Here is a 26419-nt window from a genome sequence, read left to right as displayed (position 1 = left end):
AGGAAGATAACACTGAACTACAAAGTACAGGTCTGAGGCTGTAGTTAGACTGCTTAAAAGTGTTTGTGAGTTAAAGTGATGCCCTTGACACACCACAATACAAAACCTGGTCAAACAATGTGTTTTTTTTTTTTTTTTTTTTTTTTTTTTTAAATGCATTTATTTGATTTTTATAGACGATTTCCTTAACTATGGGATTTTTTTAATTCAAACCTAGAGTTATAAATAGTCTGTGGTATAATTTTGTGATAAAACAGAAATATACAATATATGGTTGTCTCATACATGACATGAAGTGGACTGATTGAACAGTGATGAAAAACTTGACTGTTGACTTAATTATGAACACACTATTTTATCTAAAGTAAAAGTCAAGAATCTTCTTTGTTTTTTTTGACAAATGTCATGCTGAGTGTGTGCTTTGTATGTGTTAAATTGGTTTGACAACACTCTCCCCTGTTGGTAATGACATTGCAGGATAACATAATATACATTTAATCTAGTATTAGATGTGATCCTTACATTTACAAGTTGGCTTTTCTTCACTTCCTCTCCATGTCCCATTAGCTAGGCACTGCATGATTCTACTACCTTCCAAGTAATAACCAGGACTGCAGCTTAGCAAGACCTGCGCTCCATATTCATTTGATGAACCAGAAATCACATGCCAGACTACATGCTCAGAAAGCATGGTTGCAATATTAGGACAACGCACAGCTGTGAACAAAGAACAGTTCAATGTTAATAGTTCTCTCCAACCCTTTATTTAACAGAAAAATCTGAAAACTTCTTTATGTCTAACAGTGCATAATAATAATACATTTCACACTGGCTCAACATGAGTAATTTATCTTTCTTTACTGGTATTACTGCCAAGTTGTTTTTTTTTTCAACATTTTTTTCCCCACAATATTTATCCATTAAACAAAATATGAAAATTGGTTACAATAACAATTATAAAACAGTATTCCATCGCTACTTTTCTATCTGTCTAGCTATCAATCAATCAATCAATCAATCAGTATCTAGCTATCTATCTATCTATCAATCAATCAGTATCTATCTATCTGTATCTATCAATCAATCAGTATCTATCTATCTATCTATCAATCAATCAGTATCTATCTATCTGTATCTATCAATCAATCAGTATCTATCTATCTAGCTATCTATCTGTATCTATCAATCAATCAGTATCTATCTATCTGTATCTATCAATCAATCAGTAAATATCTATCTATCTATCTATCAATCAGTATCTATCTATCTATCTATCTATCAATCAGTATCAATCAGTATCTATCTATCTATCTATATATATATAGTACTGATTGTGCACATTCATAAGAAAATAGCAAAACAATGAAGGTTATCTGTTTTTAAGTAATTTTAAATTGTAATGCAACATTTCTGATACAGCATTTGTTCCCCAGTGGTGGGGAGTACATTTCCTAGTGTCACAGGTCAGATCCTGCCTGTAAATACAGTGGTGTTTACATGTGTTTTGGTGGTGATTGGCAGGGATGGGGTTGATTCGTATCCCTGCCAAATACGTGTGAGAATATGTCTGTTCCCAAATAAGATAATTGGTGTTAATTGGGAACAGCCACACAATATAAACAGAGAGCTTGAAGCTCCATTAACGAGAGGACAATACCAGGGAGTTGGTATGGGTATGGGTATGGGTATGGTAAACATCTTAGCTGTCTGGTGGTGTTCAAAGTTAAGAGTGCCTTTGTTGGATAAACGGCTTAGCTGTGCCAACCCTTTACTTTAAAGCTGTGTTTAGTCTAGGTCTTCAAGTGGAGATAGGCTTTTGTTTTTGTTTTGTTTTGCTTCAATTTCTGTTTATAATAAAAAGTATGGTTCTGTGTCTCGGCCTGCTAATTTAAAGGCTGAGAGGCTGTGTTACACTAGTTTTATAAATGATCTAGCCCACTGCTAGATAGATGGTCATTCATTTTGTATAACGTCGGCTTAAAGGGCAATGATATCTAGCAATGAGAGTAGAAACTAGATTTGTGACATATCTTTGGTGGCTAGGTAGGTTAATGAAGATTTGTAATAAATTCATTCAAATTGGGCCCTGCAGCACTATGCTGCAGAGGGGAAGGATTACAGTAACATACAGGGGACTAGTTCTCCTGACTATCTGGTATATGAATATGTCAATCAGTAGAGGAGTGCACTGGCACATTATCAAAATTAGGATGGGGTTTCCCTTGCCAAAGGCAATGATTTATGTTCTGTTACTGGATTTTTCACTGGCTTCTAGTATATATTGAGGAGGAATGTACAGGGAAGGCTCAACATTTAGAACTGCAGCAGGTATCAATGAAGGCCGTAAATGCAGTATAGATAAGGTTTAAAAAAACAATTTAACAGAACTTGTAATTGTTAGATTTTGCCTGTTTAGTTTCAGGCATTTGTTTTGGTTGTAGTTTGCACAGATTGAGAATTGAGTAACAATGCCCAACTAAGTGGAGTGATCAGAAACTGCTTCCCGACTGAAAATGTCTGATGTTCTTCAGGGTCCTTACTGATTCTCAACTTGGCTCAAGAGATCAAGGTGATTTATAAAGAGTTACAATATCTTCTCTAGTACTGATCACAGTACATCTGTACAATATTCCCCAGTTTACCACTGCCAGGTCATATTGTCTTAAGGCGATTCTTTTCTTCTAGTCTACTTTTCAACCCAGACTATATGTTTGGTTGTCTTTTAATCTTAAACGATCAGATTTGGTAAAAAAAAAAAAAAAAAAAAAAAATTAGTAAAGTTTCATTGATTTTTGTAACTTACCACCCCAGAGACACATAAATTGTTTTTAGAACAATAAACAACCATGCTGCCATGTTCAATAGCCTGTCCTAGTTCCCTTGGTGACAAATGGCCGTGGAAACACACATTCCAGTATCTATGTGTGTGACATCACTGATCTTTTGTGTAATTCAGAGGTCTGACTCCAAACGCTGCATTTAAATGGTGAAGAAGTTGGTCTGATGTTTGAAATGTAAATAATATCAAGGAGTTTGAAAACTGAAACATTGATAAACACATTTTATGTATTTAAAAAATTAAGAAAGATATGTACCGGTAATATTAAAAAAAAAAAAAAAAAAGAACCTGGAGCTATCCATAAAGTAGCAGTAATAAAAGGTCAACTTGGTTGATTCAAGAACATTATTTTGAAATACACAACTGCCATTAAGATTTCATGGTTTCCTCAGACATAAACCATCTGTTCCTTATTAGCCCATTGAATCTGGCATGGACCAAAGCTCAATTGTTAAATGTATAGGTTAGCACTATCAAACCAGTTGTATTCACTGGACCTTTTCTTATTAGAAAGACAATGAATAATAGAGTTAACTGAGCTAAATTTGAAGGACCTTATTTTAAAATAGATGCATGTGAGGCAGATGCAAATTTATTTCTGTGTTAGACCAATTACCCAGCCACAGATGGTGTTAGTCTTACAAGGAATTTCAGAGTAGCACAGTGTGAGTAACATGTTTTAATTTCAGAAATAACAAGATTACGTCTTTCACGACATCTACCTTGCATTTATTCAAATCCAATGAAAGAATTACCAGGTGAATTGCACTGTTCCAAATTATGCAGTACCGATAAGCAGATGCAGAGTTTCTATGTCAAATTTTCTAATCAAAGGTCAGTGTTATTTAGATGGAACAAAGAGATGATGAAAGCCTGCTTCATGCCCTTCGTCAAACATAGTATGCATACAGTACAGCAGGAGCATTTTATTCTGAAACCATCCATCTCTGGTTAAGGAAGTAAAGGCTGCACCTGGTCTGTCACAATTTCCAAGTAGTGTTCTGCTGATACTCCATCCTGCATGAATGCAAAATGCAGTCCAGACAAGTACAGAAGCTATACTCCCCTTAACAGTTGTAACCAAGCACTCTGGGGACTTCCTTTTTAATGGAAAAGGGGTAAGGCAGGACTTCAGTATACCACAGTTCACCAATGGTACATTTTCCACATTTAATAATGCATTATTTTCCAGTCTTGCATTTTAATATTGATATTTTATTTTGTACTTGTTTTCTAGTTAGCTTAAAGAGCAGAACCCTTAGGTATTAAGCTAATTCAGCTCCTGGCAAGTACTGGTATTTTACTTTATTTTAATCAATTTGCCATTCATATATATATATATATATATATATATATATATATATATATGTGTGTGTGTGTGTGTGTGTGTGTGTGTGTGTGTGTGTAACATCCGAGCCAAGGCTGGTGTGCACCCTTTAAATTTGACCCAGACACAATAACTTGCAGATTAAGCACTTTTGTGCACTTTAATTATTTACAATAAACAAGCACAAAACCACAAAATAAACTCCACTAAGGAATCCTGAACTTTACACTTGGTTAGACCAATTGGTCCGCCAAACTTCCCTACCTAAGAAGGGACAAGATAAGCTTGTTTTCCCAACAAAACAATGGTTCTTTATTTGTATTTTAGTTTAACTTTTTTTTTCCTTCACAATCAATCCATACAATTGATCTCTCAACAACCCCCATCGAAGAGCAAACCAACTGTGACTTTTTTATTACACAACTTGATCAGTCACAGCTGATCTACCTTTACCAATGACCTGATCTTCTCATACTAATAATCAGGCATCTGGCTTCGCTTTGCCCCTTTTAAAGATGGTGCATTATTCCTCATGCCCAGGGTCGTAAAGCCCTCATATTCCTATCCAAGACATACCCTCTGTCACTATATATATATATGTTATGGGCAAACTTTTTTGCCCGGGCATAAAGATCTTTCATTTTATGTTTTCAGGGGACAGAGACAGAGCTACGATTTGAAGAGCTTGTTGGAACTGCCTACCTGAGTAGCATCATTCACTCACTCATCTCATAAAAACTACACAGGAAGTCCGGTTTCAGAAAATAGGCATATATTTAAAAATGTATTTTTATTGATGACATGACTATATAAAATATTTAATGAGATATACTGTATAAGACTAATTTATTTTAAACAAATGATTAAAATCTAGATATGTATTACATACTTAACTTACACTCTGTCACTCTGCTGAGTACTCTCTCCAACTCTTAGATCACTTGTCATAAACACTGTCAAACGTGAATCAACTAATCATTCATTTTCCACACAGTAACTGCATCCATCTCTCTGATTGGACAATTCAACACAACTCCTTAATATTATTATTATTGGTAGTTATAATGTTATTAATACAACTGTACTTTTTATGTGCAAGTGTCAATGGGTTTATCATGTTAATTCCTTGTTCTAAAGGTCTACCTGTCACTCAGAACAGGAATGAAAGAACAGAGGGAGTGATTCAGACTCTGCCCGAGAAGCAGTGGGCAGACCGTGGTTTGACCGGGCAAAGCCCGAAATAAGTTATTTTAATTTTTATTTTGGGCTTTGCCCAAAGTCAGCGGGCAATTCACAAATTGCCTGCATTTCGGGCTTTGCCCAGAACATATATGCGTATATAGACATAATATAAATAGATAATAGTTTTTAAACTAATGTGTTAAAGTTGAGAAACAAACAGCTTAAGAGTTCTTGAGAGACCTTAATTATATTACTTTGGTTACATTTTTGTGAACATAATAAGCATTTTCATTATTTAAAGTATACATTTTATTATTCTAAGTAATAACAATGTTTTAAACACTTACGTTTACACAGTGGTGGTATTCCTTTGTTATTCCATGTGCCATCTTCTTGGCATACTGTTGTGGCTGCACTACTTATTTCCAATCTGTAGCCTTCAATGCACTTATACTGAATTTTGCTTCCCAAAGTGTATTGATTGCTATAGAATGTTCCATTCCCTGGTGGTTCAGGAATACCACAAGATACAGCTGCAAAGAAAAACATAAATACATAATAATAATAATAATAATAATAATAATAATAATAATAATAATAATAATAATAATAATCAAGATATGTGGGTGCTAAGTTTGCTTCATTTGTTTTGAAAAAATAAGAGAAAAAAGAAGAGAAAACAAACCTACGTAGGGTAATGGCGTAGGAGCACTTGGCAACATTTTGATGCGAGCATAAAGCTGTATTATCATATACAGCGCTCTGACAATGAAGAAAAGAAGTGACATAGTCACACCCAAGTCTGCGATTGTCTGACTAAATGTTACAATTTCAAATCATTTAGTTATAACAGTGTCCTACAATGCCAACATTTAGCAAATATCATATACTATTGAGCAACTTTTGCTCTTCATCTTTCTTTCTTCATAGACCCCATGTATAAACCGTTTGACTGACATCATATAGATAGACACTGCACACGACCCTGTTTCAGAATTATTTCAAAAGACACAATCTTCTATTTACTGAAACTATACAGCACTGAATCAACAATAAAAAATGTAAATGTAAGTAAACAAAGACTACATGATCAACATCTTCTAAGAAAGTGGATGGATAGAGGGGTCTATTCAATTTGATCTTAACAGTGGCAGATACATTATAAATATTGCCATCATTTAAATCAATAAAATAATGGGACTTTAAGAAAAACAATTCTAACAGAATGTCTGAGTCTCGTGTATGTGTCTTTAAGGTAAGTACAATTACCTGGTTTGGTCCTAATTTAATTTGAACCTGGACATGTTGAGGTCAATTAAATTTACCCCATATTCTTCAAAAGTCAATCACGTGTCAATGGGCTAGAAAAGCAATTGATAGTGATGTATATGTGCAGCAGGAGGAATGTGTAACATATGTCCATTTAGTTTATTCAATTGAGAAAACAAATTACCTTTGAACTAGCTCGGGGGGAGGTAATAATCAAGTTTTATATGAGGTTTATTCTCATGTAAAACTAACAGTATCTAAATTGATGCATCATGTGAACATATGTGACTAACTAACACAGTGTAGTTTACATATGCAACTTATTCATAATTCAAAGCAAAATGAACTTTAGTTCTAACAAAAATAAAATATAGCAAATTATTATGTTTTCTTTATAGGAAAGACTAAATGAAGAAAGACACATAAATAAGGTCTGTTTTTTCCTACTTTTCTTAATTAAAACAAAGTACAGAACACAATATTTTTTTTCTTATTTATTTCAAAGCACTGGGAACATTTTGGCAACAAAATCACTATTAACTGCATCCAAAATACACAGTGTAGAGATAACTTAAGCCATTGACATGTTAAGTAAGTAACAATGTATCCCACAGCACAGGGTTGGTTCCAGCTTGCATAATACATAGAGTATATAAGTGCACACTTCATGGGGATACACCCTGTTATTACAGTACGATTGCTAGTTTTCATTATTTATTATTTTTGGTTTTAATTACTTTTGATATCTTCAGTTCAATATTTAATTATTACTGTATCTATACAACTTTTGATTTGTTTTCTTTTTGTATAGCCAGATTAAGGGAAAGACAATCTAACACAGGTGAAATACTGTATGAATGGACAACAAGGTTTGTTTTGTAATTCTACATATTAAAAAAAAGAACTTATATTTAAAAGAAAAATAAATTTCGATTTAAAGCATTGCCTGTTTGTAATCTCCAAAGTTAAAAAAGGGAATTGAGTAAGAAAACATAATTGAGCCCTGCCTGTAAATGACACCATGGTCACAATAAAAAGCATAAGCAATATATTGTTCTGCATATGCACTTACACCTCTCATATTTACTGTATGTTTAAGGCTTACCTCTGTATAGACTTTTACACAGTTTGTCAGCTAGATTACAGTCTGTGCTAAAATATAAAGTGGCAGCCTATAATCTAAATTGTGCATTCTTTATTATTTGTGAGTGTTTAACCTTGAATTAACCTAAAACTTTTAAAAAGCTATAACTTCTAATGTTTCATTTCGCCATGTGACAGGGTAGCCGTGTGGTGACGTCAGGCCAGATGCAGGAAGAAACAGACACTGCAGGGATTTAGTGCAATGGCGCTTGCGTCGTTTTGTTTTCAAAGAACAAAAATAAAATAAAAGGTTTTAACAAAAAACACTTTGCTCACAGAGCGAAAATAAAAATGCAAACAAAAACAAATCACAACAAAACTCAGGTCAGCCTGAACAATTGCTTTCACTGATCCCGTAGTTTCTGTTTAAACTCACTGTTCTCTCTCGTACTTCTCCTCTGTACTCTCACACCCAGAGTGCAGAGAGCTGCAGGCTTTTATTTACTATGGCCGAGGGGTTAACTATCAATTCTCTCATTACCCCTCGGCCACAATCTGCACGAGTTTATTCATTACGTGCGACTGCCGGCTAGTTTAACAACGCACTAGCTGACAGCCACACGTTATATATACACTGGCAGAGGATGAGCTGCCTAATCTCGCCTCTGCCAGAAACAAAACAATAACAAAACACGTGGCTTACCGCGTCATTATATATATATATATATATATATATATATATATATATATATATATATATATATAATAACAACCAAAAACATACATACAAGCAGGGCTTTGCCTTGCCCCTTTAATAATGTGCAGGGCTCTCTCCTGCTGCCCTGCTACACGCCATAAAAGTGTCAGCACTCTATCCACTGTTTTTCTACTTTTCTGATCAGCAGTTTTTAATAGAATTGTAAAACAGCTGTAACTGGACAGTACCATGATAAATGTACACAAAATCGCTGGTAATATTGTCAGTACTATTGCTATTAAAAGTTGCCAAATCTAGATCAGTAAATAGTTGTCAGCATTTATTGTATAGTGTAAACCGAAAGATGGTGACAGATTCGAATAACTCAGCATCCAGGTACAAGAAAGCTATTTGAGAAAAAAAGCCTTACATGACTTTTACCATAAAGAAAATAAATAGAAAACTGTTACCTTGACAGAATGGGACAGCAAAATCCCAATCATATAATCCATTTTGGTGGCGTCTGCACGTTGCATTACTGTGACCAATCATCCTGTATCCAGGATTACAGGAGTAGAACACTTTGTTGCCAAGCTGACCAACTGTCTTGTTAAAGACGCCACCATTCCTTGGAATTTTCAAGCTACAATATGCAGCTAAATTGTAAGACAAAAACATTTAAATACAAAATAAATAAACTATTATCTCCTTCCAAAACAAAACAGTGCCAGTAACACTTGGAGTAAACAATCCTGTACACCCATGGCAAAATGTTAGTTTTGTAATGATAGGTTATTTATGTGACTTGTCATGATATTCTTTTAAGTATTGTAGCAGGGTTTAAACAAAGGCAATAGGTTAAAAAAATAAATAAATCAAACCTGGATTTCCCTCCAGGAGGAAAACATGCACCTTCTAAAATAGTCATGGCCCATAGCTATAGCAGCATCAAAGGGCAAGTTTGGCTGTAGATGATTAGTTAATCAAGTGAAAACAGAACATGGGTAATCTGCTCTCTCCACTCATAAATAATGAGTGGAACTGATGACCTTCCATATGCCTTTATAGAGTTCTCCAGGTTTTTGTTACAAGATTATTGAAGTCATAGAGAACTCCATTCATAAAACGACTTGTCAATCGTCCTAGTAAATCCAATTTCTTTTAAAACTAACAAAATATATAAATATTGGTATTCATAAATTGATTAGTGTTGACAGATTGTTGCTATGACAGTTAATCTATTATCACAAATCTGAAAACACACATCTTATGTTCATAGAGTGAAAAAATGACAATAAATAATAATAATAATAATAATTATTATTATTATTATTATTATTATTATTATTATTATTATTATTATTATTATTATTATTGCAAGCAAAGCACTGCCAAGGGCATAATCAAAGGGAAATGTTATATCCAAGCCAAAGAATGATCAACTCAAGAATATGTTTCAACTAACTGAAGCAGTTTGAGCTTTCTTTCTCACTACCACATAACAGCTGACAAACCTCAGTTACAAAGTGGAATGAATATATACATTTCAATGCCTTTCAATTAGTCATCATGAAATTCCTTGAAAAATATTTAAACTTATTTGTCCATGTTCAACATCAGATAATATTGCATGCTTGATCTGTACAAACCATGCTACCGGTAGCCAGGTAGATTTTATTTTAATGATTGGTACATTCACGTTATTATTTTTTAATACAGTGCTCCCTCACTATAGCACAGGTCTAGGGGGACACACAATATGAGTGTTACAACCGAAGAGCATTATAAACGGGGGAGTGGGTGCCGGCGGACACATAACAACACACATCTCACTAAAACACAAAATGAAATAACTCGCTTTCTATAATGCACATATAGTGAACCAAAATGTAACTTTCTGTGAATTAACCATGCATAAAGCACCCATGTAATCAACGCTATATTTTTTACAAAAAAAAAAATTGGTAACATTCCCACTCGCGAATCATTTTAATTGGTAGTTTTTAAACTATAAATATCCTGGCTAAACAGAGGTCGGGAGTTCAGTTTAAAGCGACAGACAAGCAAACCAAGTGCGAGAAGGAGAGCGGGTCGGGAGAGGGGAAGAGGGAATGGGCTCGCCCCAGATTCGGCTGCCGGAGCGGGCCTGAAGCAAAGCTGAAGTGTCTCGTCTCCCGGAGAAAGCCTCAGCTCCTCTCACAGCAAAAAAGCAAACACATTAGGAAAGATAACCACGTAATAGGCCTAATATTTATTTAGTTGTAAAACAAATGCCAAATAAGATGTCTGTGTTATAAAGTGCCAGCGCAGCTTTTCTTCAGTTTAGATACTGTATCAAAAGGGAGAGACAGAAACAGAAGTTAGACGGAGAAGTTGTTTACAGTTTGAACAACACCGGTACTGTATTTACTGTAGAAATATTGAATGAATCACTAGTACAGGGAATTGGGGGACATGCTGTAGGAGCGTTATATCCGAGGTGCGTTATAATCGAGAGCCTTATAGCAAGGGAGCACTGTAGTCCATTGGGCTTCGATCATGGTAATTGAGTATGATATGTTGCCCCAGGTTTGACTGTGTAGTCTGATCAGCCAGGCAAACCTGTAGTGGATCTTTTAGAAGTATACATCTCATGGAAGTACATGAATTTATATTTATATTTATTTGACTTCAGGGAAAACTTAAAGGCCCTACTTAGCTGCAAGAGCAAGAACAAAAGACAATTTTCTGAAAAGCATAAAAATAATTTTAAAAAATTGCAATGAATTGCTCAGAACTGTAGCTTCAACTGCATTGTTTTAGCCTAGTACATCTAAAGATAAAATAAATCCCTATTCTAAATTGTTTGGTAATTGCTTTAAATAGTTAGGAAATCTCATAACAAGAGTCAGAGTCTCATTCAAGAGCAACATTGCTGGCAATTTTTCTAGCTGTGCTATAAATTGTTATCATTCTGTACCTCTTTAATTGTAGATGTGGATACTGTATCACCCAGTATTAGTTTTGTTTTCTCTTTATAGTAGAAGAGACTCATTAAAGCAGCAGCAACCTTGGACAGCATCAAATAAAAATGTACATGGCATTACTGGTGATATTCTAGAAAACTGCTTTTAAAAGTTGCCAAGTGTAGAATAGAACAACTGCCTTTTGTAAACCGTCTCTAAGCACCATATCCCCAAAACATTTTGCTTTTCCTTGTACTATAATGCCATATTGAATTCAGAGACAGGTACCCTTTTTAATTTTCTTACAAAATTCCTGGTAGGAAATGTGTTGACAAACACATACTGTAAAACAAGCTATATTGCATTAATTCAGAGAGAATGGATTTGTTTCACTGACCTGAGTATCGTATTTTGAATCCTTTCTTGTTTGTTGCATGATCGGTTGACCACCGGAGATACAGCACGTTGGTTTTGCTTGTAAAATTCAGCTGTCCAGTGTGGTTTCCACTTAGAGCAACCAATAATGGGCTTTGGCCTGTAGGCCCTATAAGGTAAAAAATATCAAAGTTCAAAACTAGTTTTGGTTACATCAAGTAAAATCTGTTCTACAACTTTAGATTTAGTGTTATAATTACCATCAAATATTTCCAGTTCGTCAAACTGTTTTTCACTTGTAAACATTTCCACATAAATTGAGATGTTATAGCCGAACTCCACTTTAACCATCCAAGAGCAGGTCTGGGAGTTTGGATAGAGGCCTGGATACCCTGGACTAAGGATCACACCAGAGGATTCAGTACGGACTTCGTTTGCAGGACACTGAGCTACAAATTACAAAAAATAAGTTACAGCATTATCACAATTTTTATTCTATGACATGTTCTATTCTCACCCCTGCTACAGTCTGCAATACACCCTACTGTACCAATCCAAAACCAGTGAACAGATCATTTTATGTTACGAGTATACAGAACCTCGATAGTAAAATTAAATTTGTTTATACAGCTCAAAAGCATCTGCACAATATCTCAATTTGGATCATGTTTCAACCATGAGTGTAAGGCATTACAAAAATATTTAAGAAGCACAAATGACAATAGTTCAGAAACTCAATCAGATTTGTTATCAAAAGTGTTGTTTTTGATTAATATCAAAATTACAGATCTGAAATGTTCGTGAAATTCTTCTCTTTTGAAATGCAGTCTGTTGTCTTTAAAAGAGGGAGCAGGTAATTTACTTTTTCTTGGGAGTAAATTAGGCCAGAAAATAGTAGAGGAACTAATTTGCTTTTATAGGGTCATTAAGTCAATAAATAAATATAGGAGACTTTAATTAAACCTTTCATCTGTGAAATGCTGGTACACTTTACAATAACTTTTTGTACAGCAATTTAAATGTTATTACATACTGTATGGACATTGTATGATTTACTATTAAAATCCAATTAAGTAAACATAATTTCATACTTAACCCATACCTGAACATGAATTACTTATGAATAACACATTTTAAAATTCCACCACAATAAAAAAAAAAAAAAAGTATGCTTACTATATAGTTATACAAGTGTTGCGAGCTATAGAATTGAATAAGTGTTTCATAGTCGATTCAACTCTCATTTTGGCATTCATTCAAATATAATGACAAACTGAAAAAGGGAATCACACTGTTCCAAATTACACTGTGTTGCTAACCAGGGGGCCATTTCCCAATAACAGTAGCACTTGTGAATTCAATATTATTCTTTGAAGTAAGGTGAAGGGACTTCAAATGGATTTTGTTGTGCATTTTCCAAAAGCCCTTGTGAGAATTAAACCAGTTCAGGGATCCTGAGGAGCATCGTTTTGTTGTCAACTATTACTTAAGGGTGTAATTAGATGCCAGTAGCATAAATAACTGCCGGTAGCATATGTGTGCATGCATTTTCTCACAATGGTTTCATGGTATAACCTCCACGAACATCTCATGACTACCCCCAGACCACTCGTGAACTCAAGTAGAAGTTCAAGAGCATCTAGAGACACTTAGAAGTTCGGGAACACTACAGTTTGCAGAACGTGTTCTTGTTCTCTCACAATGTTAGTTAGGTTAAAGTAGCATGTGGGAAACAGCCGAGCAGAGCTTGAAATTAATTTAGCTGTTAAATATAGATTTAAGCATGCTTTGTTTTCCATACATTATACTTGTGTGATCATATCTTAGATAAGATAAACTGGTGTTACTGAAACCTTTTACCCCAAATTGATTGTTAAATATCACTGCACTGTTTACTTACCTTCACAGGAAGGCAGTGTACCTTCAAACTGTAGGTATGTATTAAGCTTACAGGTGAGCTGATCACTGCCCACCAGAGTAAACCCCAGAAAGCACTTGTACTGCACAGCCTCTCCTAAAAGTAAAAATACACTTTACTTTCACATAGTTATATTTGCATTTATAATTCACTTAATCCTTTTTGTTAAGTTCAAAGCTCAATCCAATTTTTCTGAAAGTTGTTATAAAACTGATGTAAAAGAACAACAATTTAACTGATACTATCTGTACGTACAATTTGTAATATACTTTTAATGATGTGAAAACTTTGCTCTCACTTCAAAATATCCTGTTGTTACTTCTAACAGAAAGCCATACATTCAGATCATAACTGCTACAAAAAAATAAATAAATAATAATAATAATAATCTTGCTGATAGATACCTATTTCATAATCTTCATCTTCTTTTAATATTTCTGATTGTGCGACAACTGGAGGGGGCTGGCACTTAGTCAGACGATAGGCTGATAAAGAAAATATGTTTACATACTATAACATTAACATTGCAATAAAGTATGAATTTGACACTTTAAATAAAAGCAATTTAAAGACAGTGCACATTTAGTGTTTGTGAGAGTTTAATAACAAGACTTTGGTAGTCATTAAGAATAACTGATGAGACAAACTAACCGTGAAAATTGAGGACAAAAAATCCACCCGTTGAGAAGTCACTGTGAAACTTGATAAGAACCTGATTGAAGGAGCTGTAAGCTGATTGAAGGGCTGTATTACCACTAAACACTCCAAGCTGTGCATAATTCTCACCAGGACCATCCCTGGGGGGAAAAAAATGGAAAAAAATGAATCAATTAAAAAATAAACAAGCAATCAAATTTTCATGGTAAGTCTTCATAACAGCATAATTACTCTCTTAAGTAATGTTGTTTAAGAAGATTAATTTACATTTAGAGCTGACCCGTGATTTGCAATGAATATCACAAAGATCATTAATTAAATAAAATATATTGCCTACTACAACAGACTCAACAAAAAAACTAATAAATAAATAACTGTGACTGATACTGCATTGAAGTTTAATAGAATACATTGCAGCTATGTATGCCATGTAAAATATTATTTTAATGTAAAAAGCTTGTGATGAAAAGGTTTTGAATATATTGTATGTATATTTGCAATGCTGGTGCAGTTCTTTGCAATCAAATCAAGAAGCTTGAACAAAGTTTGATTACATTTAGAGCTCAGAAGGCTCATATAATTGATCTAAGGCTTGGTTTACATGCACTTAAAAATCGACTCTATCATGACTGTGTGACGTTGTCACGCGAATACATCGTGAAACAGCAAACGGACATCTTTTGGCAGCGCGACTTTACAATCACTCACTTTCAATCACTTTCTCACGATAAAAATTGCTGTAAAAACCCATGTAAACCGGAGCATGAATCGTGCTTGTGGCTCACGTGATTTCAGCAGTCAAGATCCAGTTTTTATGACTTAATATCACGTAATCTCCTGCAGAAAGGCCATACAAAACATAGACCCCCCCACCCCAACACACACACACACACACACACACACACAGAGAGTACATTTATGGACTACTTCAACACTAGAACTGCCGCGGTTATACTCATACCTACAACCACCGGTACATTTTAAACACAATCAATATTAAAATGAAAGACAAACTATCGGATACAACTCAAAAGTTTTATTCAAGCACATCATATCAAACATCTGCACAGCCGAAACGTCGTATTTAAATGAACAATTAAACATAAAAGGGTTTATTTTCTAACTTACCACATATAAAGCACTACTTCAAAAAATAAAAAACTCTTAATAAAATAAACATTTTTAAAAAAAACGTGTGTAAACAGGTATATGCACATACAAAACTGTAAAAACAAAAGTAGTTTTTAATCTAAAACACACACATACACACACATATAAATTCTAAGTAGTAAAACTTGTAGAAATGATATTTTATATAATTTTGTGTGTGTGTTTGTGTGTGTGTGTGTATCTGTGTGTTGGAAAAGTAACCAGACAAACAAGTAGCTAATGCGCAGCGTAATTCAGAATGTGTCTGACAACACGTGAATTAATTTGTCTTGTTAAATGTTTTTATCTTCATGGCAACGCCTGAAGCGCTCCTCACGATATTCAGAATCGTTCTTGTCCTACTTAGTAAGCAGACACGGACATTTAAATATCCCCTCCCCTAAATGAATATGAATTGAGTAATCTGCAGTTGTACGGACAATTTTTTTTCCAAAATCAGAACTGCATGCAACGCATTTCCTGAAAAGTAAGGCAAACAGGTCGTGAGGAAAACTGTCATGACTTGTGCATGTAAACGTCGCCTAATTGGCAACCTACAATAGGAAATGTGGAGATAATTTAACATAACAGAAATGTAATTATCTACTTGATATATAATTTATTTACGTGCATTATCAGTTCTGTTTTATTTATTTGCAAAGCATCATCATGCGGAATTTGTAATGAACACAAAAGGAACTGATTTTATTTAAGGGGGTTTTCCAGTCTTTACAGCTGGTAAAATCCTTTTATTATTTTTTTAAACCTGTATCCTTCATAAAAAGAAAGTAAGTTAAAAAAAAATCACTTAAAAAAATGAACAAACTCTAAATACTAGATGTCACCTGATGTATTTAAGATAACTGATTTGAAGAGTCAGTACTGTTTATTAGATGAACTGTAACTGGTATATACAGCTATGACCAAAAGTTTAGCACCCTAGAATTGTATGCTTGAGACATAATTTATATATATATATATATATATATATATATATATATATATATATATATATATATATATATATATATATATAATTTACAGTGCCTTGCAAAAGTATTCAGACCCCTGACCAATTCTCTCATATTACTGAATTACAAATGGTACATTGAAATTTCGTTCTGTTTGATATTTTATTTTAAAACACTGAAACTCAAAATCAATTATTATAAGGTGACATTGGTTTTATGTTGGGAAATATTTAAAAAAAAAAATAAAAAAACTGAAATATCTTGCTTGCATAAGTATTCAACCCCCACACATTAATATTTGGTAGAGCCACCTTTCACTGCAATAACAGATTTAAGTCTTTTGGGGTAAGTATGTACCAGCTTTGCACACAGTGTCGGAGTGATTTTGGCCCATTCTTCTTGGCAGATTTGCTCCAGGTTGTTCAGGTTGGTTGGACGACGCTTGTGGACCACAATTTTCAAATAGTGCCACAGATTCTCAATGGGATTGAGATCAGGACTTTGACTGGGCCACTGTAGGACATACACCTTTTTGTTCTTGAGCCACTCCAATGTGATCATTGTCCTGCTGAAAGGTGAATTTACTCCCAAGCTTCAGTTTTTTAGTGGACTGAAGCAGGTTCTCTTGCAGTATTTCCCTCTATTTTGCTCCATCCATTCTTCCTTCAATTTTAACAAGATGCCCAGTCCCTGCTGATGAGAAGCATCCCCACAGCATGATGCTGCCACCACCATACTTCACTGTAGGGATGGTGTGTCTTGAGGCATGGGCAGTGTTAGGTTTGCGCCACACATAGCGCTTTGAGTTTTGGCCAAAAAGCTCTATCTTGGTCTCATCTGACCACAAAACCTTTTCCCACATCGCAGCTGGGTCACTCTCATGCTTTCTGGCAAACTCCAGACATGCTTTCAGATGGTACTTTTTGAGTAACGGCTTCTTTCTTGCCACAGGCCAGTGTTATGCAGAGCTCTTGATATGGTTGACTGGTGCACCATTACTCCAGTCCCAGCCAGTGAACTCTGTAGCTCCTTCAAAGTGATTATTGGCCTCTCTGTGGCTTCTCTCACAAGTCTCCTTGTTTGAGCGCTGACTTTTGAGGGACAGCCTTTTCTTGGCAGTGCCTGGGTGGTGTGATGCAGCTTCCACTTCCTGATTATTGATCCAACTGTGCTCACTGGGATATCCAAAAACTTGGATATTATTTTGTACCCTTCCCCTAATCTATGCATTTGTATTACTTTATCTCTAACTTCTGTAGAATGCTCTTCAGTCTTCATTTTCCTTCAGATTCACAGCCTGACCAATGATCCTTCAACAGAGGGGTTTTTATCCAGAAAATGTGACAGCAACTTTAATGGTTCACAGGTCGAGGCCAATGGTAAGGTAATTGTGTCCTCATTAGGGCAATTTCTTTCATCAGTGTAAACTGGGAGTTTCCACAGCACAGGGGTTGAATACTTATGCAAGCAAGATATTTCAGTTTTTTTATTTTTCTTAAAAATATTTCCCAACATAAAACCAATGTCACCTTACAATAATTGATTTTGAGTTTGTGTTTTAAAATAAAATATCAAACAGAACGAAATTTCAATGTACCATTTGTAATTCAGTAATATGAGAGAATTGGTCAGAGGTCTGAATACTTTTGCAAGGCACTGTATATATATATATATATATATATATATATATATATATATATATATATATATATATATATATATATATATATATATATATATATATAATTTTGATATTTTATTTAACATCATGTAATCAAAGAAACTACAAAATGATATTGCAAAAGTCTACAGGAAGCCATAATAGTATTACTTGCAGTGTATTCCATTGTGTTTAAAGACTTCAGTAATCCTCTCTGGCATGGACTCACTGAGGCGCTGAAGGGCCAAGTTATCCTTTAGATTCCTCCATGCAGCCTTTACACTTGATTCCAGTTAGTTTCGGGTGCATGGTTGGCTTTTCCTGATTTCCTGTTCTTTCAGACCCCAAACATTCTCAATAGGATTGAGATCTGTCGGATTTCCAGGCCAAAATTGAAGTGGTGTGATACTGCCATCTGCTAACCATTTCTTCACTTGTTTGGCTCCATGGCAAGGGGCTCCGTTATCTTGGAAGTAGATGTCACCTATGGGAAAATGAATCTGAAAAGTAGAGAAGGTGAGGTCTTGGAGTGTTTTCAGGTACCAGTCCTTGTTCATAGCTGTCCCCTTGGGTAAAACATGTAGGGATCCTGTGCCTTTGGCAGAAAAGCTTCCCCAGATATAGACAGTTTCCAGATGCTTTGTCGTTGGGACGGTATACTCTGGCTGGTATCATTCTCCTTTGTGCCTTCAAACTTAATCCACCTCAGTTTCCAAAACAGGTGAATGGGAACTCGTCAGACAAAATTACTTTGATCCAGTCTTTTTATGTGCGACAAAAATGCAGGTGATCTCTGATGTTTTTCTTGCTCAGAAGGGGCTGCTAACTGGTGGCTGTGACACCACACCATTCTCCAAGAGACACCTTACATTGCTTGCAGACGTCTTTACTCCTTCTTTCCATTGCCACAGTAAGTAGACGCAACTGGCAGTCCTATCTCTCAAACTTGAACGGTCCTGGCAAGCATTGCTGACTTTTCGTCATCCAGGCCTGGGGGTAGCTTTACAGCTTCCAATCTTCATATATTTCTAGATACTGTGCTTTGGCTGGCATAACCTCTGTTGGCTATCTGACAACTGCCAAAACCTTCCTTATGAAGTGCAATGATGGCTGAGTGTGTTTCTGAGGAGGCATGGCTCTTCCCCATGGCTTGCTCTGAAGTTAAAATATATATGTAAAAATCATGCAGATGTAGCCCCGGTAAGAGGCTGAAAGAGAGAATGAAACCTTCAGATCCCTCTCAAATAAATCAAGGATATACCAGAGACAGTAGTGCAGTTACAAACAGCGTTTTTATTAACAAACCAAACAAAAATATAATGTCAGACAGAATCTTCTTTACTTGCTAACAAGTGTATTTATGCTCATTGAATACTGCCGAAATTGTAAACCGTAGAGCAGCTGGGAACCCCCTCCGACCAGATGCCGATCATGTCAACTTTTTTAAAAGACAGAAAGAGACTACAAAACACAACAGAAACAAAGTGAACATACAAAGTAAACAAAACTCAAAACTAACCAAATCCAAAGCAAACCAAACTACAATTCTGTAAACTAATACCATGACTACCAAATAATTTGTAACTTGCACACAAACTCAATTTAAGTGCCAATTTACCCTGATTGGTAGTGCAGCCAGAGGAAAACAGCTTCACTTCTCTACAACTACAGAATAACAAACCAATATTCTGATAGCTTTGGTAAGGTTATTCTCAAAGAGAATGATTTAGAAGTGCTAACAAGCAATCCGTTTACAAGAACACACACACTCAAACAAAAAAATAAACAAAATCAAAACACAAAGAGATAATCTAAACAATATACAAAACTGTCAAAAAGAAATACATAAAAAGAAAATATAAAAAAAAAAACGGTAAAAGAAACAGTGGCTGGTGTTCCAAACTCTACAAACACAAAAAGACAATGATTACAAATTAGTCCCAGCCACTGTTTATCCAAAAGAAAACACATATCTATAAAAACAGTACCTCCAGATGGCAAGAATCCAAACACAAACGCCTGTCCTAAATACTAGAAAAGGAGGTACAGCTGAAATTATATATAAAATAAATAAACAATAAAAATACATCAATAAAATGAATTTGCACTGGGTGAGACGGTGTAGCCAACTTACCAAGCAGCAAGTGGAACTCAGAGATCAAAAACCAGAAGAATGAGACCAGGAGGAGAGGATTAAAAACGAAGAAACCTTTCTGAATGCAGCCAGCTGTATCTGCCGCTTCCACAGCAGAGCACATATCAATCAAACAATAATTGATCAGCAATAGTTAACTGGTGCTAAGCCACCTCCCCAGGGTCATAATGTCCCACCTGCTACACTTACATAACTTAAATCTACTCATTACCACTTCTAATTGTCACCTTTGTCATGTTAGATTTCAAATTGTCACAATTTTCCATTTGTGTCAGTTTTTTGTTAAGTATATTGAAAACTACAAAGTAGTATGTAATTTAATATGTTAACATAACATTTTTCAGCAGGTTTTATTTGACTTTATGAAGCAAAATTACATCATTCCAGGGTGATGCAAAACTTTTGGCCATAGCTGTACAAACACTATCATTCCAGAGCTCAGACGTGTGTGTGTAAGTGGAAATCGATTATCACAATTCAATGTCTTTAACATGGAAATCTCTTTTCACAATTAGTATTTTTTTGTCATTATAAATTTGTATGTCTTTTTTCAATTTCTTTTTAATAATGGGTGCTTATGCAGTAGAGCACACAATGAGTTCTTAGCCACGATTTCTCCTTGGAATTGTATTCTTGAGTCTGAGCATTTACAGATAAAGATTATTTTTTATCATCATTAATATCATCAATAATAATTAGGCTTGGGTAACTGTGAATTGGCCCTACCATACAGCAATGTAATCATTGACAGGTTCAGTCTGGAGCAAAGTGAAGTTGATGTATATCCCATGACCATGAGATACAGTAATTTTCCAAATACAATCCATGGAGTGTGAATACTCATTTGGAAATCCAGGTGAATAAATTGTGCCATTCTGAGCGGATATGTTATAACCACAAGGAGCTAAAAAAGAAAACAAAATAACATATACATTTATATTTATACATAAGTGATCAGCATCCATTGCGTGCATTTGACAGCTGTGATAACCTGTGACTTACAGTACAGTACATTACACGACATGTCATTCTCAATAGGAATGAGGTGTGGGGATCATTAAATCCTGGGGAGAGAAATACCACATGTCTTCCTGACAGTACATATAAACTGACATGCCAAAATAATGTAAGAATGTAAAATAAACTGGAAAATCCCCTAGTCTGCAATGTATGCAAATCTATGTGGTCACATGACACATCATGTGACCAATGTGTCTACCAAGACATCCTCCCAGGTGCTCTTGCAATGGCAACGATTGCAGAAAATCCCCACCGGGAAGTGCCAGTCCAGTCACAAGCAGGTCATCACGGATTCAGTCCAATACATGTGCAATATACTCTGACCAGCAACAAATGTGTGACATACATCAAAATTACAGAAACCCCCAGAGCTACATTCTACCCACTAAGATCATTATGTAGTTTTTTTTGGCCACTCAATGTGTTTAAATCAGATATCCCAGTTAAATACAATCTTACATGTTTCTTCATTTGAGGCAACAAATAAATAACTAAAAACAATTTTGGAAGAACATTAATAGTCAGATTTTAAAGAATTCTACTTTCTCCGACCTGTCCCACATCACAAACAGGCAGACAACTCTTATGAGACCAAGCCCAGATTGCATCCTAACATCTAAAGAGCCTGGGCATGTCATTTTTTTAAGTAAATATATCGTATTAAACACCCTACCTCAACATACAAATTGCACCCTGAGAATGGCATATAGGCATAACAAAAAAATGTATAGGGTTACCATGGAGCCATGTTGATGGTATTTAAATCCAAACTTATGCAGATATTCAATTTAAACAAGACAAGCAGTGTATTTTCCTGTCTCACATGAGACTGTGTCTGACCAGTTGCCCAGGCCAGTTCCTGCTGCCAGTACTATCTCAAGTACAATTATAATTACAATTCAGTATTATTTACCTTCACATCTTGGAAAAGGATAATTCCAGTTCCGGTTGATTCCATGCTGACAGGTGAGAACTGGATGTCCGATAAGAGCATATCCCAGGTAGCACTCAAAGGATATTGACTGTCCCACATTAAAATCATTGTTGATGATGTATCCATTGGGAAATGGGTGAGGATTTGGGCAATTTTGTAATTCGTATGCTGAAAAATAAAAACAAAACAATCAGAAACCACAACAATCAATTAAATAATACCTACAGCAGAATTAAAGTTCACCTTTTATTTATTTGAACCAGGTACAGTGGTGTTTGTCTATCTTACTGTATCTTATCAACAGGTTAAAGTAAAGCAGAGCCGCACAGAGCACAACTTTAGTTACTTTATAGCCAACTGAGTTGTTAATGAATTAACATATTTTTTATCACATGTATGGTTTCGAGGGTAACTGGTACACTATGTTTATACAGCAATTACATTAATGGATGATTTCACATACCCCTAATTTTACTACATAATTTTACTTTAAGTAAGGTAGTCCAAGAGTAGTGCTAATTGGTGTCTGTAAAAGTACAACATAATTGTATTATACATATTGTCACGAAACAGGACCAGGTGTTTACCCCGTCCCTAGTCTTGAGCACAAAGAATTGATGAGGCACAGGCCAAGGCTTGAGGTTAACAATTCCCTATCACTGAATGCAGTAGTTTATTGAGTCAACAAGAGGAACAGGTTACATGCAAGTCCAGAAAACTTCTGCAGACCAGTTCAGAAACTAGTGCAGAAATATGGGGACTAGCGTGACCAATCAAAATTAGTCCTGTACTGTTGTGCTGATCAAGTATTATGATAAGATCAACTTGACTATTTTCCTATTGATGTTATTACTGATATATATATATATATATATATATATATATATATATATATATATATATATATATATATATATATATATATTTTTTTTTTTTTTTTAAATCTTTAAATGCATTACAATATACTTCATTCAGTGCCTGTAGTAGTTTAAATGACACTGACTTAGTGTAAAATTGAACAGAAAGTAAATCTTTTATTGTTATATTTTCACTACCTGTGTCCAGGGATTTCCCACTATGAGAGGAACATCAGTAACATCTGATTAAAATAAACAACTCAAGTGTATTAAATCTAAAAGCAATTTTCAGAGGAAGATTGTAGCAACACAAGAATCATAGAGACATATTCAAAGGGCTTAATTTTCCTCCGTTTTAAGGCAATACCAGCCAGATAAAGAAACAGAATCTGTTGTTGGTGTAGTAGAGACCAATTTATTTTTTATAAATATCTCTATTAACTCAATGTCCATAGAGAGTGTAGTAGCATTACTGTTGAGAATTATGTCTGATGTTTCTACATTATAAAACTGTTTTACGTCGTAAAGGAAATATGAAATTTACCCTGTAGATCAATTAAACTAACAGAGTATTTTATAGTCTACAGAACAAATCAGATTTGAATTGATATTTCGAAATATAGTGGACAACACAGGGATTTAGAAAGGCTATAATTATGTATACTGTGAAATATATTAAAGTACAGTGAGAAAGTATGATTGCATCTCTTCAAACATAAAGTTAAAATATAAATATAGTAAAACTAATGATTAAAAAACAACAACAAAAAAAAAGTGCCTTCAGGAATGTAATTGAATTGAGATCTTGCTTTTCAAACTACTCCTCTTGATAGATGAATAAAGGCAATGTGGTCTTGATGATACTCATCCCAATCAGTAAACAGTAAAGGCTTTGTAGCAAACACAACAAGGAGGTGGCAATAATGGTAACACTTTAGTTTAGGGATCCGTTATAAGAGGTTATAAACAATAGCAAAAACAAAACAATGGCAAAAGTGTATAATAACTGTATTGCAAAAACAAAGCAACCCCATATAACCAGTAAGACAGACATATAAAGACAGACAGACAGGCATAGAAAGACAAACAGACCTGAAAAGACAGAGTCTATATCCATAGTCAACAATTACAAAAGTGTGTAATAATAATACTCATTATTTCTATTCATATTCTATAATTAATAGCATAATTAATAACATATTTATAGACTGTTAAGAACATAAGAACATAAGAAAGTTTACAAACGAGAGGAGGCCATTCGGCCCATCTTGCTTGTTTGGTTTTTAGTAGCTTATTGATCCCAGAATCTCATCAAGCAGCTTCTTGAAGGATCCCAGGGTGTCAGCTTCAACAACATTACTGGGGAGTTGGTTCCAGACCCTCACAATTCTCTATGTAAAAAAGTGCCTCCTATTTTTATGTTCTGACAGCCCCTTTATCTAATCTCCATTTGTGACCCCTGGTCCTTGTTTCTTTTTTCAGGTCAAAAAAGTCCCCTGGGTCGACATTGTCTGTACCTTTTAGGCCTACTCTTCTTTGTTCAAGACTGAATAGATTCAATTCTTTTAGCCTCTCTGCATACAACATGCCTTTTAAATCCGGGATAATTCTGGTTGCTCTTCTTTGCACTCTTTCTAGAGCAGCAATATCCTTTTTGTAACAAGGTGACCAGAACTGAACACAATATCTAGGTGAGGTCTTACTAATGCATTGTAAAGTTTTAACATTACTTCCCTTGATTTAAATTCAACACTTCTCACAATATATCCGAGCATCTTGTTGGCCTTTTTTATAGCTTCCCCACATTGTCTAGATGAAGACATTTTGAGTTAACATAAACTCTGAGGTCTTTTTCATAGATTCCTTCTTCAATTTCAGTATCTCCCATATGATATTTATAATGCACATTTTTATTGCCTGCGTGCAGTACCTTACATTTTTCTCTATTAAATGTAATTTGCCATGTGTCTGCCCAGTTTTGAATGCTGTCTAGATCATTTTGAATGACCTTTGCTGCTGCAACAGTGTTTGCCACTCCTCCTATTTTTGTGTCGTCTGCAAATTTAACAAGTTTGCTTACTATACCAGAATCTAAATCATTAAATATAGATTAGGAATAGCAGAGGACCTAATACTGATCTCTGTGCTACACCACTGGTTACCTGGCTCCATTTTGAGGTTTCTCCTCTAATCAGTACTTTCTGTTTTCTACATGTTAACCACTCCCTAATCCACGTGCATGCATTTCCTTGAATCCCTACTGCATTCAGTTTGAGAATTAATCTTTTATGTGGGACTTTGTCAAAAGCTTTCTGGAAATCTAAATAAACCATGTTGTATGCTTTGCAATTATCCATTGTCGATGTTGCATCCTCAAAAAAATCAAGCAGGTTAGTTAGACATGATCTTCCTTTCCTAAAACCATGCTGACTGTCTCCCAGGATATTGTTACCATATAGGTCATTTTCCATTTTGGATCTTATTATAGTTTCCATAAGTTTATAATAGAAGTCAGGCTTATTGGTCTGTAGTTACCTGGTTCGGTTTTGTCTCCCTTTTTGTGGTTTGCAATTTTCCAGTCTGTTGGTACAACCCCTGTGTCAGTAGACTGTTGCATGATCTTGGTTAGCGGTTTGGAAATAACGTCTTTCATTTCTTTGAGTACTATTGGGAGGATCTCATCGGTCCAGGGGATTTGTTTATTTTAAGAGCTCCTAGTCCCTTTAACACTTCTGCTTTACACTTCTGTTTACAATCGCTTATTTCGGATCCCTAAAGGGTTACCGCAATAATAATGTAACACCTGTCATAACTTAATGTTGTTTATGATTGCTATATTGTTTTTGTTTTTATTTTACCATCTAGCAGTGTTTAATATTTATCAAAGTACCCCCCCCCCCCCCCAAAAAAAAATAAACAAATAAATAAATGAATAGTAAAAATGGTTTGTAGCCACAGAGCAAACATAACACTACAATATGGCCCTTGGTTACATGGAGTTTGTCACTCCTGGTGTATGGCCATCATAGTTCATCCTGGGTGACACCAATTTCATGTGATGAGTCGGCAAGGTGTTTAAGTTGTTCTGGAAGGGTAACTGACCATTCATCAATTAACACCTGTAATTCCTTAGGGTTGTAGCAAATGGCTCATCTTAGTGAATATATATATTTTTTTAAAAACAGTAATTGGAGCAGTGTCGGATATGGAATCACCTGCTAAAAAATACCCAACTAACCTCTTTTAATTGAGGGGCAGTCTATTTTTACTCTATAATAGTATGAGCTGCATATATTTTCTAAACTGTATATCAGATTTTTATATATATATAGGCCTCTTGTCATAATCTTGGCCTCGGTAGTGCATGGATAGGACTTATTA

The 26419-nt window shown here is 35.0% G+C and overlaps 1 protein-coding gene across 1 annotated transcript in view; it reads right to left on the bottom strand.

The window, feature by feature from the left end:
- Positions 1 to 26419, bottom strand: part of LOC117402922 (CUB and sushi domain-containing protein 1-like) — a 778430-nt gene that overhangs the window by 36038 nt on the left and 715973 nt on the right. The window contains exons 42-51 of the mRNA XM_034004588.3: positions 22161 to 22349; positions 20954 to 21131; positions 14287 to 14432; positions 14040 to 14120; positions 13618 to 13731; positions 11978 to 12166; positions 11740 to 11886; positions 8868 to 9053; positions 5696 to 5881; positions 523 to 717 (exon numbers count right to left, since the gene is read on the bottom strand). Of these exons, the coding sequence (XP_033860479.3) occupies positions 523 to 717; positions 5696 to 5881; positions 8868 to 9053; positions 11740 to 11886; positions 11978 to 12166; positions 13618 to 13731; positions 14040 to 14120; positions 14287 to 14432; positions 20954 to 21131; positions 22161 to 22349 (1611 nt within the window). The remainder of the gene's footprint in view (positions 1 to 522; positions 718 to 5695; positions 5882 to 8867; positions 9054 to 11739; positions 11887 to 11977; positions 12167 to 13617; positions 13732 to 14039; positions 14121 to 14286; positions 14433 to 20953; positions 21132 to 22160; positions 22350 to 26419) is intronic.

Source organism: Acipenser ruthenus, chromosome 5 (assembly GCF_902713425.1).
Source record: "Acipenser ruthenus chromosome 5, fAciRut3.2 maternal haplotype, whole genome shotgun sequence".
Classification (NCBI taxonomy): Eukaryota; Metazoa; Chordata; class Actinopteri; order Acipenseriformes; family Acipenseridae; genus Acipenser; species Acipenser ruthenus.
The sequence above is the reverse complement of the archived record's forward strand: the minus strand, read 5'-3'. Positions and strand labels throughout refer to the sequence as shown.